Source organism: Lonchura striata, chromosome 25, assembly GCF_046129695.1.
Source record: "Lonchura striata isolate bLonStr1 chromosome 25, bLonStr1.mat, whole genome shotgun sequence".
NCBI classification, from domain to species: Eukaryota; Metazoa; Chordata; class Aves; order Passeriformes; family Estrildidae; genus Lonchura; species Lonchura striata.
In genome coordinates, this window is record NC_134627.1 from 1,192,205 (window position 1) to 1,210,038 (window position 17,834).

At 48.3% G+C, this 17,834-nt stretch overlaps 1 protein-coding gene across 8 annotated transcripts in view; it reads right to left on the bottom strand.

The window, feature by feature from the left end:
* TLK2 (tousled like kinase 2) overlaps window positions 1-2,055 on the bottom strand; it is a 42,544-nt gene extending 40,489 nt beyond the window's left edge. For 4 of the 8 annotated variants that reach the window (XM_021542308.2, XM_021542312.2, XM_021542311.2 and 1 more), the window contains exons 1-2: window positions 1,937-2,055; window positions 34-122 (exon numbers count right to left, since the gene is read on the bottom strand). In XM_021542308.2, the coding sequence (XP_021397983.1) occupies window positions 34-114 (81 nt within the window). In that variant the 5' untranslated portion in view covers window positions 115-122; window positions 1,937-2,055. Of the gene's footprint in view, window positions 1-33; window positions 123-513; window positions 1,435-1,936 lie in introns of those variants that run through there. The other 4 variants (XM_021542309.2, XM_021542307.3, XM_021542310.3 and 1 more) reach the window with 3 other exon arrangements.
* Window positions 2,056-17,834: the final 15,779 nt, after the last annotated feature.

Sequence of the window (17,834 nt, forward strand, 5' to 3'; positions counted from 1 at the left end):
GTCATACCTGTCACCACAGGTACTCACACTCACCTTGGCAACCCCAACCCCAGTGAACCTGGCCTCCAGGAGCTCCTGCCTGCGTGGGTCCAGGCTATGCAATTCTTCCATCATTTCTGCTGCTATGGAAGAATAACACTCAGATTATGCAATGTAAGGAAAGGAGAGAGACATTTAATAGTCCGTGCCACTGATGAGACTTAAAAGTGCCTGTTCTGCAGCACAACAGTGTAGAGAGCATTTTGTTGCAAGAGAAATACAAGATTACCATGTAGTAACAACATGACTTTGCCACCATATTATAGTATTTAAACCATAACCGTTCTGGAGTTTCCTCTCCTCTACTGTACCAGCCATTTCAAGATCTCTAAATCCAAGAAACCAGTTATGTCACATTCTCCCATTGGATGCTTTATTAAAATGAAAACATGGGACCAGAGTGTTATGACTAAAAGCTTCAGAGCTTTTCATCCATGCTTCATGACTTGAAGAAAAAAAAGCAACATTCTTTACCCCATAATTTATTTTTGGCCAATCCTGGAAATACTCGAGCTTCACGAACTCCAGATTTCACTGCTAACAGCTTTGCTTCTTCCAAGCAGAGTGGGATTATAAGAAGAAAATAATGCACAATTAAGCCTTTTGATTTACAATGTAAAGCATCAGATACTTCTAAAATAACAGCAGCTTTTAAACCCTGGATGTACCTGGAGTACCTCTTGGCAATCCAGCACTATGCGTTATTTGCAGGGTTAAAAAGCTACCCTGCATAACTATGTAAACAGGTTAAAAATCAGGAAGTACATAATTCCAATCCAGAACTGAGAAAAAATGGGACAAAATTCACTGTTCATTATAACTGAATCACATCTTCCCAAGTGCACCAATCAAGTTTATTTCCAGAAATGTCTGTTCCAGTTTCATTTTCTGGACTAAGGTAGAAAAAAAAAAAAAGGCCAGAAACAGAAGATAAAGATTTGCTGTGTAAAAAGCATATGCAATGAGGAAAGTTCTTGAAGGGCAGCAAGTGCCCTCTAGAACAAGCAGTGCACAATTGTTCCTTTTATGAACTGCCCATTTTGTCCCTGCCGCTTCCTCCAAATGCTGCGACTCCAAGTCACGGGGGCAAAGTGAATCCATCCGGGGGCATTCTCAACTGCTCTCCCAGATCAGTCCCAAGCTTCAAAAACTAATGGGATCCTAAACGTCGTTATTAAACAACCTATTTCTGCCACGGGCTCTAAAAGCCCAACAAAGCACTCAGCCCAGTTTTCAAAACAGGAAATCTGAACAACGATGAAAATGAGAGACAAGCCGCAAACGCCAAGATGTTCAAGTGCTCTCAGGGCTCTCGTCCATCATGAGGCGACCATCCGCAGGGAATCGCATCCCCAAACCGGGATGCTGCTCTGGGGAAGGGGCTGACACAAGTTCCCCCCGTCGGGGACTGCTCCGGGACCCGTTGCACCCCTCCAGGCATGGCTGGAATTTCCTCCTGGGAGTGGATTTCCAGCACCCCTCTCCTACCCACTAGGGACGCAGAGGCACCAGCCGCCGAGCAAGCAGCCTTGCCCCGCTGCCAGCTGCTGCAACGCCTCGGCCTCTTCCTCCTCCTCCTTCCCTCCAGCACCGCTTCAGCCCTCATCCCGAGGCTTCGCAGGCCATGCCCACCCTCCGCCGCCCCCAGCTCTCACCCCCACCCGCTAGGCCGGGCCGGGCCGCGGGGCCTGCACTGCTCCGTGCCCGGCGAGGGGCCCAGGCCGCGCTGCCACCGCCCTGGCTCTCAGGCCGCGGCCCTCTCACCGTGACCTGGGCCGGCCCGCGGTACCAGCCCCCGCCACCGCCTTCCCCGTGGCCGCCCCCACCCACTCTCGTGCCGGGCGGGGACGAGGCGAGGTGTCCCTACGCTGCCCCCCGCCGCCCCTGGGGGTCTCACCTGGCGCTGCCGCTCCTGCCACCACCGCCCGGCCCAGCGCTCCCCGGGCACCGCGAGGATCCCGCCGCCGCCGGGGGCAGGAGCAGCAGCAGCAGGAGGAGGAGGAGGAGGAGGAGGAGGAGGAGGAGGGAGGGAGGGAGGGAGGGAGGGAGGGAGGGAGGGAGGGAACCTGCTGCAGCGGCGGCCACACGGACGGGAAGAGGAGACCGGGGGCGGCTCCGCGGCCTTCGCCGCAGGCACCGGGACTGAGAAGGGCGGAGGGGGAGGGTGGCGGGGGATGGAGAGAGCGGGCTCCGGGCTGGGGTAGGCCGCGGATCCCCGGCCTCGCGTGAGGGGCCTAGCCGGGCCGGAGCGCGCGCGGGCCGGCGGTGGCAGGACAAAGGCCTGGCGGGAGGACGCGGCGGCCAGGTGGGACGGGCGGGAGGGGCGGGGGGTGCCAGGGACCGGCGGGCGCGGTGGGGCCGGGGCAGGTGCGGCCCCTCGTCCCTCCCGCCCCGCGGCGCTGGGCCCGGCCCGGCCGATGGGGGCACACGCGCTGGGGAAACCGCGCCGCGTCTCGCGAGATTTGAGTGGGGGAGGGAGAGAGGGGGGTCAGAGGGGGCGTGGCTTGAGTGGGGTGGGGCCTAAGGGGCAGAGGGCGGGGCGGGGCGGCAGGTGGGGGGGGGGGGGGGGCACTGGGGCCTGGGGGTCAGGGCAGGTGTGAGGGTAGCAGGAACTGGGGGTATCACACAGGGCACGGCGGCAGCCGGGGTGGAGCTTGACCGTCATGAGGAGCTGCGGGTCAGGACAGGTCTGAGGGGGCAGGGGGCATGGCAGGTGTCACACAGGTCTGGGGGAGCAGCAAGGGCTCAGGATGGACCATGAGGTTACAGGGTTCGGGGGGGTGAGGCTGAAGGGGCAGCAGGCTCAAGGGCAGGTCGTAAATAGTTTCAGGATGGGCACGGTTCTGGGGGGGTATTGGGGAGTAATGCACATGAACAAATAGAGGTTCAGAGATCCGTAGGGTCAGGGTGGCTGGGGTGGTAGGCACCAGGTGGAGTCAGAAGGGCCTGGGGGTCAGGGCAGGTCTGGGGGGTGCATGAGGTATGGAGGGTGGTCATACAGGGCTGAGGGGAAACAGAATGTCAAGGTGGACTATGGGGTCATGGAGGGATGAGGCGGCAGGATCCAGCCTTGGAGTGAAGTCAGGGCTCAGGGTCAGCAAGGTGGGGGCAGTGGGTGATTGCAGGTGGTGGGGAAGCAATGGTCAGGGGCGGCCAGAGGGGCTGGGGTGTGACAGGCACAAGGAGGGGGTCAGGTCCAGCCAGGGCCTGGGGGTGGGGCAGGGCAGGCCTAGGGACATGTCACCACCAGGGGAGCAGAGGCTGACCTACCCCCTGCCCCAGAGACGGGGTGCAGGTATGACATCCATGCACCCCCTAGTTCTTCACCTCCTCTCCAGTCTCCATCTTACACACCCACGAACAATCTCACTCCCCAAACCACCCTCGTTCTCCTGAGGGAGGGTGCAAGGGCACCTCAGCACCCTCAACTCATCCATACTCCATCCTTGCCCCCTGGGAACAGCATCTGGAATGGGCTGGGCCCCTGGTTCAGGGCTGATGCAGCATGTATATCATCTGTGAGATACAAGCCAGGTGCCTCAGCAGCCCCCAAGATACACAGTCCACTCTTGTCTTTCCAAGGCCAAACTGCCACCACTTTGGGAAAACAGTCTCCAAAATTAATAAAGATAGGGCTTGTTCTGGCTGGAATGGAGCAATTCCAATGCAGTTCATTTGGCTCATTGCAGGCAGCAGGGGCAGGACCCAAAGCGCTGCGGGTGTTGCACCCCATCGCTCCAAGGCTGAATCAGCTGTCTGAAAAGCAAACAAGCAGGAGAGGATTGTTGGGAAAGGAAGTGGCTAGGCCTGTCCAAGGGGAGGCAGGCGCGGATTAGCAACGGGAGCAGAGGTTCCTGGAACTCGATAAAGGATTTGCCAGGGCTGGGAATGCGAAGGGACATCCGTCACCTCCCCTTCACTGCATGACATCGAGCGATTTATGACCAAACTGGAACAGACTAGTTTGGCAAAAGGGATGTGGAGAGGAGCCAGCGGAGCATCGTGGAAAAACTGCTCCTGCAAGGCAATAGGGGAAATTGTGTATTGCTAATTTATTGTACTTTGTTAAGTTGGTGCAGCAAATGGCTCTGTGAGTGCTGCCTGCTTGTGTAAGCTGCTTTTCCTGTGCTTTTTTTTTTTTTCAGTACCAGAGGCACTCCAGTTTCAGCTCCTGCTCTGTAAGTCACATTTTCAGCATGATCAATGGCAGGAATTTGTAAAATAATTAATTAAATAAATAGTGGTTTGTGTCTGTGTTGGGTTGTTTTTTTTTTTTTAAAGAAAAAATTCTGGAGTAAATATTCCATCAGCTGGTTGCTAATTATAGCCATTTAGGGAACATTAATTAGGACCACTTGCAGTGAACTTTGTTCAAGGAGGTTTAAATTTCATTTGTGCATTTCAGTTTGATTTTGGGTGGAGAGAGGAAAAGTTGTGGGAGCTGTTACACCCAATAAAGGGACTTACTGAATCCCCCAGCTCTTCTGGACTCCACTGCCCTAAGAAACACCTCCAACTCCAAATGGAGCAGTTCATCCGCTCAGAATGCCAGAACTGGACACCAGTAACAACCAATCTATGGTACTGTCCCTCACCTTTGTGTTTTAGGGGATCATTTTGGTCTAATTTTTCCTGTGTGTTTTCAACAGCGCTTGATGGGGCACTTCCTCCTCCTCCATACATTACCAGGGACTTCCTTGCCAGGTATCACAATGCCATCAGTATTTCCATGTAGGACACCAGAAGAAACTTTTGCTGTCACAGAATCACAGAATGGTTTATGTTGGAAAGGTCCCCAAAGCCCATCCTATCCCACCCTCTACCACAGGGCAGAGACATCTTCCACCAGACCAGGTTGCTCTAAGCCCCATCCAACCTGGCCTTTCACACTTTCAGGGATGGAGCAGCCACAACCTCTGTCATTTCCCGATGGTCGTTTGCTCACTGTCATTGTCACTGAAATCATAGACCAATGCCCCTCTTCTCTTTCCCTCCAGCAGGACCAAATTCCCAGGGAGAGCTTCCTGGAGAATCCACTGCAGCCAGGAATGTTTACCAAGACATCCCTTGATGCACTGCTGAGTTCCAGGCCTGACAGAGGACCCATGGCAACAGCCCTGGGCTCTGCCAGGTTAGGCTGGAACAGGAGGTGGTGACATCTGATAAGGAACAGATAAACCGAGGTTGCACTATTCTACTCCTGTGACTCCCCCTCTCCTGCCCTGCATTAATCTGAAATAACTAGGGTTTCTCTTCTCACTCTCAAATTCAGATCTGGGGCATATCCCCTTCAGCATATTCTGTAAAGGCAGCCCTTGTGTTTTGCAGTCCAAGTGCTCTGCTAGCTCAGTTCTGCTCCTGGGTGTCCAGCAGTTCATCCTCGGCTGTAGTCATATCCTTCCTGACACTCCTCTGCTGCACACTCAACCATGGTCCTCTCCACCTTCATCCTTTGAAGAGCAGCTCAGAGCAACACTTCCAGCTGCAATTTCCTTTCCAAGATGCCAAAATTGCACCTCACACCAGATACGGCAGCTGGTTGCTTTGTGGCACAGAGAGGGAAGGAATCAAGTTGTAACTGTATTTTTGGCTGTAAGCAGGAATTTCAGAGCAGCCTTTAAGGATCCTGCTTGCTGTCAGCAGAGTACAGGTAGGTACAAGGGACTTTAGAAAAGTTTGTCAGATAACAGTAGGAAGGAAGTTACTGGAAAAATTTCCCAGTGATCTCAGAACTTTTTCCTTCTACACTCCATCAGGACACAACTCTTAGGACACGGGGATGCACTGTACAGCCCAGCCTGGTATGCCACTTCCAACTGTGCTGTGCCAGCACATGTGAGATTGGGCTCCCTGAAACAGCAAAGGTCTCTCAGGTAAAAATATAATTATCAGTGTTGACACATCAGTCTTGGACTACCTTTTATGACATGTTCTCTCCTGGGAGCTGATCCTACAGATTTGGACTTAGCAATGAATTGGTGGTGCGATTTTTTGTTTATGTTGGTGGTTTTTTGTTTGTTTGTTTTAATAAGAAAAGCCAACTTACTAGAAGGTGCTTCTGGTCAGAAAAGGTCAGTTTGTTCTTACAAGGAAAGGTTTGCTCTTGAAAGTGGCTCAAATATGTAAATAGTTCATCACTTTGTACAGGAAATTTTCTGATTAAATTAAAGATTCTAATGTCAACTTCTAAGATTCTACTTCTAAAAGCTTATGAAGCCTCAAAATTTAAACAACATAAGGTTAGAAATCAGGATTCTGTTGACCTCAACTTGCTTTTTCCCATCATATTACACTTAGGGAGCAATTTCTGTGTGCTTCACATTCTGGCCCAGCAAGAGAAGAGACTATTTGGACCTCCAAGAATTCTCATGCAGGAAAACTCCTCCTTCCAGCCCACACCTGAGTGGCATATGAAACTAATCTGTTTTCCCTTTTTCTCATTAACTTTTTAAGAGCCCCTAAGCTCTGGTCCTTTCAGAAGAGCTGGTTATGAGTAAGAGTATGTACATGGCTGACCAAGTATCTCATCCATGGGGACAAGCCAGCTCTCCTCCAGCATCAGCTCTGCCAGATTGCTCCTGTGCACATCCTGCTTTCCAGGTCTGCCGTCAACCAGTGTTAATGTCTCTGATTACATTGCTGTGGTAGCTCTCCTCTTGTCTCAGACTCCTTGGATGTCAGTAATATCGCTAGTACACAGCACTTGTGTCATGTTTTGAAGAACGACCCAGATGCCACAGCTATTTTCTTTGTTGGTGAAGCTTGGAGTTCCCTTCCACAAGCACAGCATGCTCAGCAAAACAGCAGCAAGCCCTGCCTTCCCACCACAGCCACTCTGCTAACCCACAGGTTAGATTAGACCAAAGTTGGGTAAGATTTTATAGATTTTAGCAGAACATATAACAATTTCCTTCTGCCTTTTTGAAAAGATAAAATGTCAGAAGATTCTGATTTTTTAATGTGTTTTTGGTGACTTTTCTTTGTCTTTGCTTTCCAGGCTTGTGGAGTACACTAACTGCATTTTCCCAAGCATTTCTGTACTGTCATAAGGTCTGGAAATCTACTGATATGAAGTATACAACAGAAGACATGACATTCCTCAGTGATTCTAGGACACAGGCAGCTGGGGACTGGAGAAAAAACAAATAGCCTGAATTTTTAAAATATAAAAGATTGCATGAATTATCTCAAATCCAAACATTTTGTAGCACTGGGGAAAAAGAAACCCCAACCAAAACCCACAAGAGTACAATCCTGAAGAGGCCTACCCTTGTCTGCACAGCAGATACTGTTAGACCTAATGAGGCATGAGCTGCCAGTGAAGATTTTTCTAGGCTTGGGGCATTCAAAACATGTCACCCTTGTGCAGATTCTTGTCTATTAAGGGTAGGGCTTCTGCCATGCTAGGAACATTAAAAGTGTCTTTCCTCATTTTCCTTAGGGAGACAACTGGTATTTGAGTGCCTCAAAGATAACATGCCATCACCTGACTCCTTCCTGAGGCCATTCCAAGAGTTTCCACCCTCCTACACAATGGAGTTTGTCTCTGAGGTAGTTCCTGTCCCTCCATCTACACCTTCAGGTATTGCATTAGGGAGGCTTTGATACCCAAACCCAGTAGGAAAGCATCCAGGTCACTCAACCTCCACAGAAGCAGCAAGCCATGTGCAGCCTCAGAGCCCTGATCCAAGGCAATGTGTGTGCTGCTCTGGAAGAGGAAGGCAGCTGTGTGCAGGCACCTGTAATCATGCAGCCACCTGGAACTGCACAGCCACCATGGCCGGGGAAACAAACCTTGCAGGCAGGAAAGGAACACCTCTGTGATCCCAAAGCACACAGTACTGGAAACATCTGCTGGTTCTGCAAGCATCTGAAACAATGTGATCCTCCTGAATGTGCCAGCAAGTCATTCCCCGTCCTTGCTCACTCTTGGATTCCCAGAATGCAAGAGGGCTTTATTCTCAACAGGGATTGTCCCCTGCTTTTCTTTCTCCTGAATAAAATGGGCACAATTGTGGTCAGAGGTGGGACGGAGTTGAGCTGCAGGCTGTGGCATGCACCTGCAGGAGCACATCGGAGCACAAAGAAGCACCTGGCAGCACAGAGAGGCTCGCATCTGCCCAGCCTTGGCGGGAGGAGGTGCCACGTGGCAGAGCCTGCAGCGAGAAGCCCACCCGGAGCTGACAGACGGGTGAACAGCCGTGACCGCCCCATAGAAGGACATTGACAAAGCGTGTTGCTGACGTAGCCATGTGTGATAGGTCACTTACTGAGAATTACCATAAAAGGAAATACTGTGTCTTGAAGAAGTGTTTAAAAGTAGCTTGTTTCTTTGAATAAACGATTCTGATTTCTTGCTGGTCTGACTCTGTCCCTCAGTTGTTACAAAAAATACCTCTACCTTACAGGGCTTTGGAAAGCCTTAATTAGACAAACTGCTCTGAGATTTGTGTAAGAGGAAAATCAAACCAACATCTTATTGTAAAGCTGGAGTTTTCTTAGTATATTCAGCCTCTTTGTGAATGTCTGCAAATGCATTTCAACCTTCCTAATGAGACTCATCTCAATAGGGAAGAAGTCACCTGCAGCTGTGGAAAAGTCAGATTTAATTTTCTGCGTAACCTCCACTGACCTCTTAACATCCACTATTGGCACCAAATGTGGAAAAAGCTATTTGGCTGTGTAATTACAGACTGCAGTGAGGCGCTGCTGCCCAGGTACTACTCCCCAGGTGAGGGGGATATGCAGCATGCCTTGAGCCTGGTCCCAGGGATGAAGAAGGAGTCCGAGGGGAGATGAGGCAATTTAATCTCCAAATGAGGAAAGCCACATCCAGTGACCCCGGGGAAAAGTGGTACCTCTCTTGTTACACCTGAGCAGATCCCTTTGTGTTCCACACCCAGCACAGAGGTGTGAGCCTGGCCCCTGCGACCAGGGACTACCAACAGCAGCTTCCTGCTTCACAGGAGCTGAAAGTAAATTACATATTCCAAAGATCTGGCAATCCCCCAGAACTCCCTAACTTCCACATAACATGAAAGTGCAAGAGCTACAATGGTCCTTATCCAAAGACAACCTGAATACAGCAGTCTTGCTCCACCTGAAAATCAAGATGCTGATCCCATGCTATGTTTGTGCTTGCAGTGAGGGTTTTTTGGAGTTAGCACCAGAGAGCACAGTTTAGAGCAGCAGGGTCCAAACCTCACCAGGATTTTCTTCTTTCCTGGAAACTCCCAACAGGCTGGGAGCTGCTGGCAGGTGCTAACATGTAAGACTTGCTAGTGAGCTTTGCCATTACTGCTTTCCAACTGCTGCCATTTCCTGCTCATCCCCCTGTGGGTCAAAGACCAAGAATAAAAGCCTTCACTGGCATGACAACTGCCATGCCATATAATCCCTGGGCAGGAGGGAAAAAACAGAGGCACACATGGCTCAGATTCCCTTGCCTTTCCCTGCCTGCGTTCCAGCCAAGTGTCCAGGCCTGGCTCATGCTCTTCTGACTCATGCTGTATCTTATTTAGTTCAGATCAGCACCCAGAGCTGCCTACAAAGGTAATTTCCTGCAATATGTCCCACTTTTTAAGCAACACAAGCTGCCATTCAGGCAGGCAGTTACATACAGGAACTTACTGCCTTCAGTGAGAGCTTAAAACATGAACTCCAGAGCTTTGCTGGTTAAGCACAGACCTGACAACTCCTTTTTCTCCAGAGCACTTCACTTTGTAGAATTCCTCCTAATCATAATTTTCCTGGTAATTTCTATCTTGCCCTGAAACACAGTTAAAATCAGAACTTCTATTGAGTCAGTGTCTAGGGACACTACATACAAGAATGTGTGCCAGGCACCCCCATGAAGGAAGAGAAATAGTGACAATAGCAAAAATGGTCCTGATTGTGGCATCCTCCCTGATGGGCTTATTTTCCCCGGTATGGCAACAAACCAAAACTGGTGGCACTTCTCTGACTGACAAATCAGATCCTCTTGATTGATCAGAACAAAGACTGCGTGACTCAGTTTCCCTTCATCTGATCGTGTACAGAGATGGAAGGATAGTCCCTGAATCCTGTAATAACTTGATCCCTGCAGCCCCATCCTCACTTCTAGGCAGTAAAACCTGCATCTTTCAGCAGTGCTCAGGAAAAACAGCTAAGTTCAGTTTGGGGCTGCAATTCCTGTAGGGAATCCATTGGGGACAAGCCAGAGTTCATCCCAATGCCAATGACAGCAAGAAGCTCTTCCAGCATTTGTTACGATGCAGTGCCAAAAGCTGCTGGTGTGTGCACAAGGAGGTTCTCTCTGCTCACATTTCTATTGAAAATAGTCAGGTCTCATTTATCCCAGAGCTCTAGAACTCACTGTAGATTAGAGATGTTGGCAGCATACCCAAAGAAGGCAGAGCAGAATTATTTGTGAGAGAAGATAACTGTGTCTATGCCCCTGGTCAAAAGAATTTGATGACCACTGCTGTAACAATTCAAACCACTATGGATGACTGTTGGGAAGGATGGATAAATATAATTATTCATAAATAATACAGCCAGGATGAGAACAGTCCTCCCTGGTAGCTGGACAATGCCCTTGCTTATGGATGGGTCCTGGGGTCAAGTGGACTGTTCCATCTCACTCCCCAAAATGTATGGTTCACCCTGCACCTCTATCCCTCCCCTAAAACATCAAGTGCCTGTAACCCCATTGGCCCAAGCCTTGTCCCAGCCCACCTTGAAGCCCCCTGATAAGGGGCCCCCGAAGGGCCAGACACCCTCTTGGAACTTCCCCTCCTCTTGGAACTTCCCCTCCTCTTGGAACTTCCCCTCTCTTGCATCTTCCCCCTCATAGGACTTCCACCCTTTCCTAGAACATCCTCCTGTCTCTCCCCTCCCCCATCTCCTTAAGCCTCACCACGTGCTGCGTCTGGCAGCTCGAAGCAGGACCTTTCTGCATCCCTAATAAACCTTATACCCCAAGAGCAGCCTTCAGAGATCTCTCGTCTCCATTCACCTAAACCATCCTGGAGCTCAGCGCTCCCTACAGTTGACTGCTGTTCTCACTTTGCTGTGCTGTCAGGAAGATAAGGTGAAAGCTCCGACTTGCAGTTGAATTTACAATTTACTTAATTTTGAAGTGATGGCATCAGAAGTAGCCCCCAGCCCCTTGTTCACATCACTTCCCCTGTTCCCTCCTGCCTCCCAATTCATAGCCTGTCTGTGAAACCACAATACTCTGAGAAGAATTATGTACCGGGGGAGGCAAAAACTTCTTTGGCCTTCACTGGAGCCAGTGAAGGGAGCCCTCAGCACCACGGCTGGATCAAAGTCCTTTCTGAAGGACTACCTCCAAGTCCAAATTGAAGTCACAGGCTTGATGGCATTATCCCTACGTAAAGGATTATGTGAGGGGTGACAACAGGTGATGATAAAGTTCCCTTCCAGCCAAAAAATGCTATGAATCTCCAAGGAAATTCACCATCTTCTGGCAAGACTCAGGACCAAATTTTCCAAAGTGTAACAATGCCTGGCTCCAAGATCGCCAGGGCAGCGCATGTGAAAAACTACAAAATCACCTCTTCTGCTTGGGAGTGTCATCAGGGCACACCAGCATTGCCTGTAAGCCACAGACCACAAGATTTGGAATACTTGGAACAAAACCAGAGTAGAAATGCTCAGAAAGGCTTTAGAGTTAATATTACTCTGCTAAGAAGGAAGAGAGGGAAAAAAAACCCCAAACACTAATGGCACTTAACCTGTCTTTTCAGCGTGGTGAAAGTCAATCTGGAGATTTCCTTTGAACATGCTGGAAGGCTTGAGCAACCCAGTCTGCTCAGCAGGCCCAAGGCAGGAATGGTAGGAGCTGCTGCAAGTCAGAACCAAAGTACCTGAGCAGAGCTGTGTGGCAGGCAAGGCCTCAAGTGGCAGGAAAGCAGCAGATTCTGAGAGAACAGGAGCTGGTAGGGATTAGTTAAGGAAGCTCAGTGTCTGTAGGCTGCCTGGCTCAATTCAAGGCCATTAACTTGTTGCTTTCTGAACACCACCAGGAGGACAAGAAACAAAAGCACATCTGCACAGCACGGGCCCTGCTGAGTGACTGCTTAAATATTCCAGCAGAACTAAGAGCACTGAGAAAGGCAAAAAGCCACTTCAATGGCTCCAGGCTCACAGGGCTGCAAGTTTTTGCTTGAAGTCCAAGTTAAAACCAGGCAACTGCGATACAGCCTTGAAAGCACAAACATATAAGCCTTCATTTTTTCCCATTCAGGAGTTTGAGTTTAAAGGGGAGTCCATCAACTTTACATAAATCATGTTTATAATTAAAAACATATTTTCCTGCACTGCTTACAAGCCTTTGGATGATTAATAAGACATTTTTCAAATTACTTTAATTTGCACTAATTATGCTGATTGTGTACTCCAATAATTTTTTCTTGCAGGGAGATAAAGCTATCCCAGGAGGAGGTCTTCCTTCAGGGACCAAGAGGGAAAGGACCCCAGGGAACTGCCTGAGGCCCCAGTAACACAGAGGAGGTCTGTCACAGAGGTCGTTACACTGAGTCATGTGAGGTCTAATCCTCATAGAGCTCTTGATAAGCCTGACTCTGCACCTGGATAAGCTGAGGAGACTTCAGCTTGCTCACCTGCTTCCAGAGGACTTGAGCTGTGTTTTGCCTAGACCTTGGCTGAGGCCCCAGCTTTGTCAGGGAACCAGACTTTGTAGGTTTAGCATGAAAACACAGCAGTGACTGCAGAGCTTCTGGGGTGGGCCAGACTTGTGCTCAGCAGAAGCCAAATAGGAATCCTTATCTACTGGATTCTCAGAGGACAAGAGCTACATAACCACCACTGGACCTTCAGAGGAAGACCAGACCCTTCTACAGGATCACTGCTTCAACAGAACCACATCTATAATTTAAAGAAGACTGCAGTCACCATTTAATGGGACTATCACCCCCCTGACCAACAGGGTGTCAGGTTATATCCTGACTTTGTCAGGTTAAGCCTGTGTTTCTTGCCTTTATTTACCTTTCCTATTAAATTGTAGCTCTGACCTGGTATCTCTTGTTGGTTTGTTTTCAAAGTAGCACAGCCTTTCTCTTCTGGTTCAAGACAGCAGTTATCTCATAACCTGTGTGGCTCTAGAGGTGACAATGTCAAGCTCCAAATACGAGTCTGTGGCTAATAAAATACAGGGGAACTGTGCTTCAGCCAGGACACACACAACATATCTTGATGCTTCATGAACTAAAATAAGGCTACAGACACCAGCTAAGGCTTTCTTCTTCAACTAAAGGACAGACACAAGTGAGACTTGTAACGAGAGAAGACTGTAGTTCCCTAATGGTGGCCCAGGCTCAGACAAGCACATGAGGTTTTTTGTGGGATATGAGGCTATAACTGTTAAACTGCTGAAGTTGCTAAGGCTAATGCTCACCAGAAGGCCCTGTGGGAAAGGCACAGCTGCAGGCTGCATGGTTGGAAGCTGGCTGAGGGGTGAGAAGCAGCTATGAGTGAGGAGAGAGTCCTCACTCTGGAAACGAGGTTGTGGTATGGACAGTGTATGAGCAGGAAGGTGATTGCGTACGGACAGTAGCACGTATGGACAGCAGCACTGCAGCTGAGCCAACCAATGGGTGCCCTTCTTCTGTTAAGTTCTGTTAGGGCTTGGTTTGCTTTCAGTTATGTCAGGTGGAGATTAAAGGTATAAAAAAGGGTGATTTCTACAATAAAGCAATCTCTTTTGGATGCATAAGGGGGTCCATCTTGCTTTGTTCTCCATTGCTACAGAATGGCTGGCCTGAATGGGGACCTTTAAAGTGGTGCAGGGTGTGTTATCGCTCTGGTAGCAACTCCCACTGGCTCAAGGGATGGGCCAGCTGCAAAGAGTCTGGGAAGGGATCTGGGGAAAATAATCTGTGAGAGTTTGGGGAAGAACTCAAGAATCAAAAGTGTGCGCACCTCACGTACCATAGGTGAGTATACCTGTAGAAAGAATATGGGAGGTGGAATCCCCTGGAACAAAGCAGGAGCTTAGTCTGGGTATGGTGGCTCCTACATCAGCAATCTACTAATATGACTGATGCAAATATGCAAAACTGAGCACCCTGCTGGACTGGGTCTAATCATGCTAAAGATTTTCTCTTTAATGGGGTCCCTTCAGTCAGACTGGCAAGTGGTGGGGCAGGCAGAGACTTTTTGATACTACCAAAGATGGCTATGCTGAAGATTGTGAGTGCCTGGCCACATGGTGGCCTTTAAAGTAAATTGCATGAATGGCAGCCATTATGAAGCTTCAGAAGTTAATTTCCCCAAACCTTCAGAGCCACTAGTGCCTGTATATGACCCTGAGATTAACCCATACTCTACAGAATTGCCTTACTGCGAGATTAACCCAAGCCCCATGGAATTGCCTTACCCTAACGGAAATCCTTGCATAGGTGATCCTCTCAGTGCAGAATTCCCACGCCACAGGTGGGTGATGGGTTCTCTCCCTGTCCAAAATGGCAATGCAGTAGTCCAGCACTGGCAGAAATGCAGGGAAGCTGCCATGAAGGAGAGCGCCTTGGCAGTTGTTACAGCCTGCCTAGTAATATATGCGCCAAAATAACACCAACCTACCAAGAGCTAGACTATAAAGTAATTAAAGAACTGAGGATGCTAGTAAAAGAAAGCAGCATATCTTCCCAACATGCCCTACGCTATCAGTCTATCAGAACTGTTTGTCCTCATACCTCATGACTGGAAAAGCATAATGAAAATGATTCTAACAGCAATGGAGTCTGCAGTCTGGCTAACCAATTACTGAGAACTGTGTACAATCCAGGTGGAAGTGCTGTGAGAAAGAAATCCATCAATTGTGATGCACAGCTGACCAGAGAAGGTGCTTTTGTAGTCCCTACAGCGCAGGCAGGCCGCCTGCGTGATATGTATGATATCATCACCCACCTAGCTTTGCAAGCGCTGCAGCAACTCCCGGGGACGGGTACCCATTCTAACATGTTGTCCACTAAGATTTTACAGGGTCCAGCAGAGTAGTTTGTGTAATTCCTGGATAGAATTACTGGACAAGCCGCACTCTCCTGGCAAGTTGATAATAATGAAGCCAGAGTTATTCTGTTGTGGCAGCTTGCTTTCACCAATGTGAACGAAGACATTCTTCCTTCATGAAGATATGCCTAGAAAGCCATTGCTTGCTGTTCACAACCCACATACTTGTGACATAGCAGATATGGTTAGAACATGCCAAAATGTGGGAACTACTGCTTATAATACTAACTCTTAAGCATCAGCTTTAGCCGAACTCTTTCAAGTTTTGGACATGCAGGCAGGGGGTTGTTTTAAATGCAGTTCAATGGGTCATTTTAAAAAGGGTTGCCCACAACAAAGGGACAGGATAAAAATATCACCTAGAGATTGTCATTGGTGTGGAAGAGGGAAACATTGGGCTGCTGAATGCTGCTCCCAGTGCCCTGTAAAAGGGAAGGCTACACAGCCAGGAAGCTTCTGGCGGGGGGCAGGTTTGCACATCCCAGAGAATCAAAAAAATGCAAGGCAAAATATTTGACAAGCAAGTTCCTGCCTGCAACCACAGGCAGTAAAGGGCTGGACCTTGCCTCCAGAGAATCAGTAACTCTTAGGACATTTTCAGTGCACTTAGTTCCTACTGGAGTGTGGGGACTCCTTGGTAATAACATCCATGCTTTGCTAATAGGGTGTTCCTCTGCTACTCAAATTGGGACATTTTGTACTACCTGAAGTTATTGATTCAGATTATGAAGGCGAAATACAAATTGTGCTATGCACTGCCGAGCCACCCTGCTTTATACCTGCAGGTCAATGTACAGCACAACTTATTCCCTTTTCCAACAAAACACCTACTGGCAAGGGTTAATGTTGCACAAGTAACTTTGGTAGCACAGGTTAGCCACAGGCGTTCTGGACAAACTCTATTACAACAGTTCACCCAACCTTAACTTGCAGTATAGATGGCAAATATTTTAAAAGGCTTGTTGATACTGGAGCTGATGTCTCTATTATTAAAAGCAATGAATGGCCTAGTAATTGGCCCACAATCAGCCTCACACTGACCCTAACTGGGGTGGGAGGAATGCAGTGCCCTAGACCTAGCACTCACCTTTGGCTTGTCCTTGGCTCTGATGGGCAAACTGCCTGAATTGCCCTATTCATTGCTTCTATACCATGCACATTATGGGGAAGAGATGTTCTGGGACAATTTGGAACAACCATACAAAGAGACTCAACCTCACTGGAGAACTTTCTTTCATAGGGGCCACTGAGCAGCCATTCCAAAATCAAATACTGGACATATGCAAACTCACATGGTGGACTGAAGACCCTGTTTGGATCGACCAATGGCCCCTATGAAAGGAATGGTTACTAAATTTAAAACAGCTTATGGAAGAGCAATTGTACTTAGGCAATATCTGCCCACCTTCTAGCCCTTGGAATACCCCTATATTCTGTATACCTAAGCAAAATGGCAAGTGGTGATTATTGGAGGATGTATGGGCAGCAAATGCAGTTATTGAACCTCTGGGGGCTCTGCAGCCTGGGCTTCCATCATCCACAATGATTCCCTAAGGGGAATCTTTGTTTAAGACTGGCTCTTAGTAATTTTAGACCTAAAAGATGTTTTTTTCATCATCCCTTTATATCCTGATAATGTACCTCAGTTTGCCATTTCTGTGCCTACCCTGAATCATGCATAACCAATGAAGATATTTCATTGGACTGTGTTGCCACAAAGCATGAGTAACAATCAAACTACATGCCAAAGGGTAGTTAATCTTGTCCTACAGCCTGTTTATCGTAAATTTCCGGCTGCAACCATGTATCAATTATGGATGACATTTTACTCGAAGCTCATGATCAATCCATCTTATGTTCTATTCAGGTAGCTGTCATGCAGGACTCATCATGGCACTTGAAAGCTGCAATGTGAGTCTCCATGGCATTATCTGGGGTGGAGAATTATTCTGCAGACTATCAGCCCTCAGCCTTTAAGGCTTTGTGTTAAAGACACCCTAACTTTAAATTAATTACAGAAACTGCTAGGTTCCTTGAATTGGTTGCATCCTGTTTTGGGTCTCTACAGAACTTTTACACCCTTTATTTGACTTACTCAGAGGAAACCCCCACCTGCCTTTGCTTTGACAGCTGACCCCAGAAGCTAAAACTGCCTTTTCACACTGTGCTCAAGTACTAGAAAACCAACACAATTGGAGGTGGGATCCTGATAAATCTGTGTACCTTGTTATAATTGCTAGCAAATGTCAACCTTTTGCCATTTTCTTTCAATGGTTTGTTAATGATAAAGACCCTTTACATGTGTTAGAATGGTTATTCTAACCTCACACAGCAACAAAGACTGTGTGGACTGTTAATGATATGTTCTCATATTTAATTAAGAAAGGCAAAGAGTGACAACAAATTCTCAATGGCCAAGATCCATGTACCATTTACACACCTGCAAGTAAAGACATGGCAAGAAATTTGGCAGGGTTACTATTAGAAGGCAGTATTTTTCAAATTGCACTTGCAAATTTTTCTGGACAATTATCTATCCATTATCCCTCAGGTTGTTTATGGACAAATACGGGTAATCTCCCCTTGTATGCAAAGCGTCACTGCAGCATGACCCCTGTCAATGGACCAACTGTTTTTACAGATGCATCCAGCAAAACTAACAAAACTGCAGTGATTTGGCATGGAGGTGACTCTGCCCAGTGGCATAAGAGGGTATTAATATTAAAAGATGCTTCTGTATAAATTTTAGAATTGGCTGC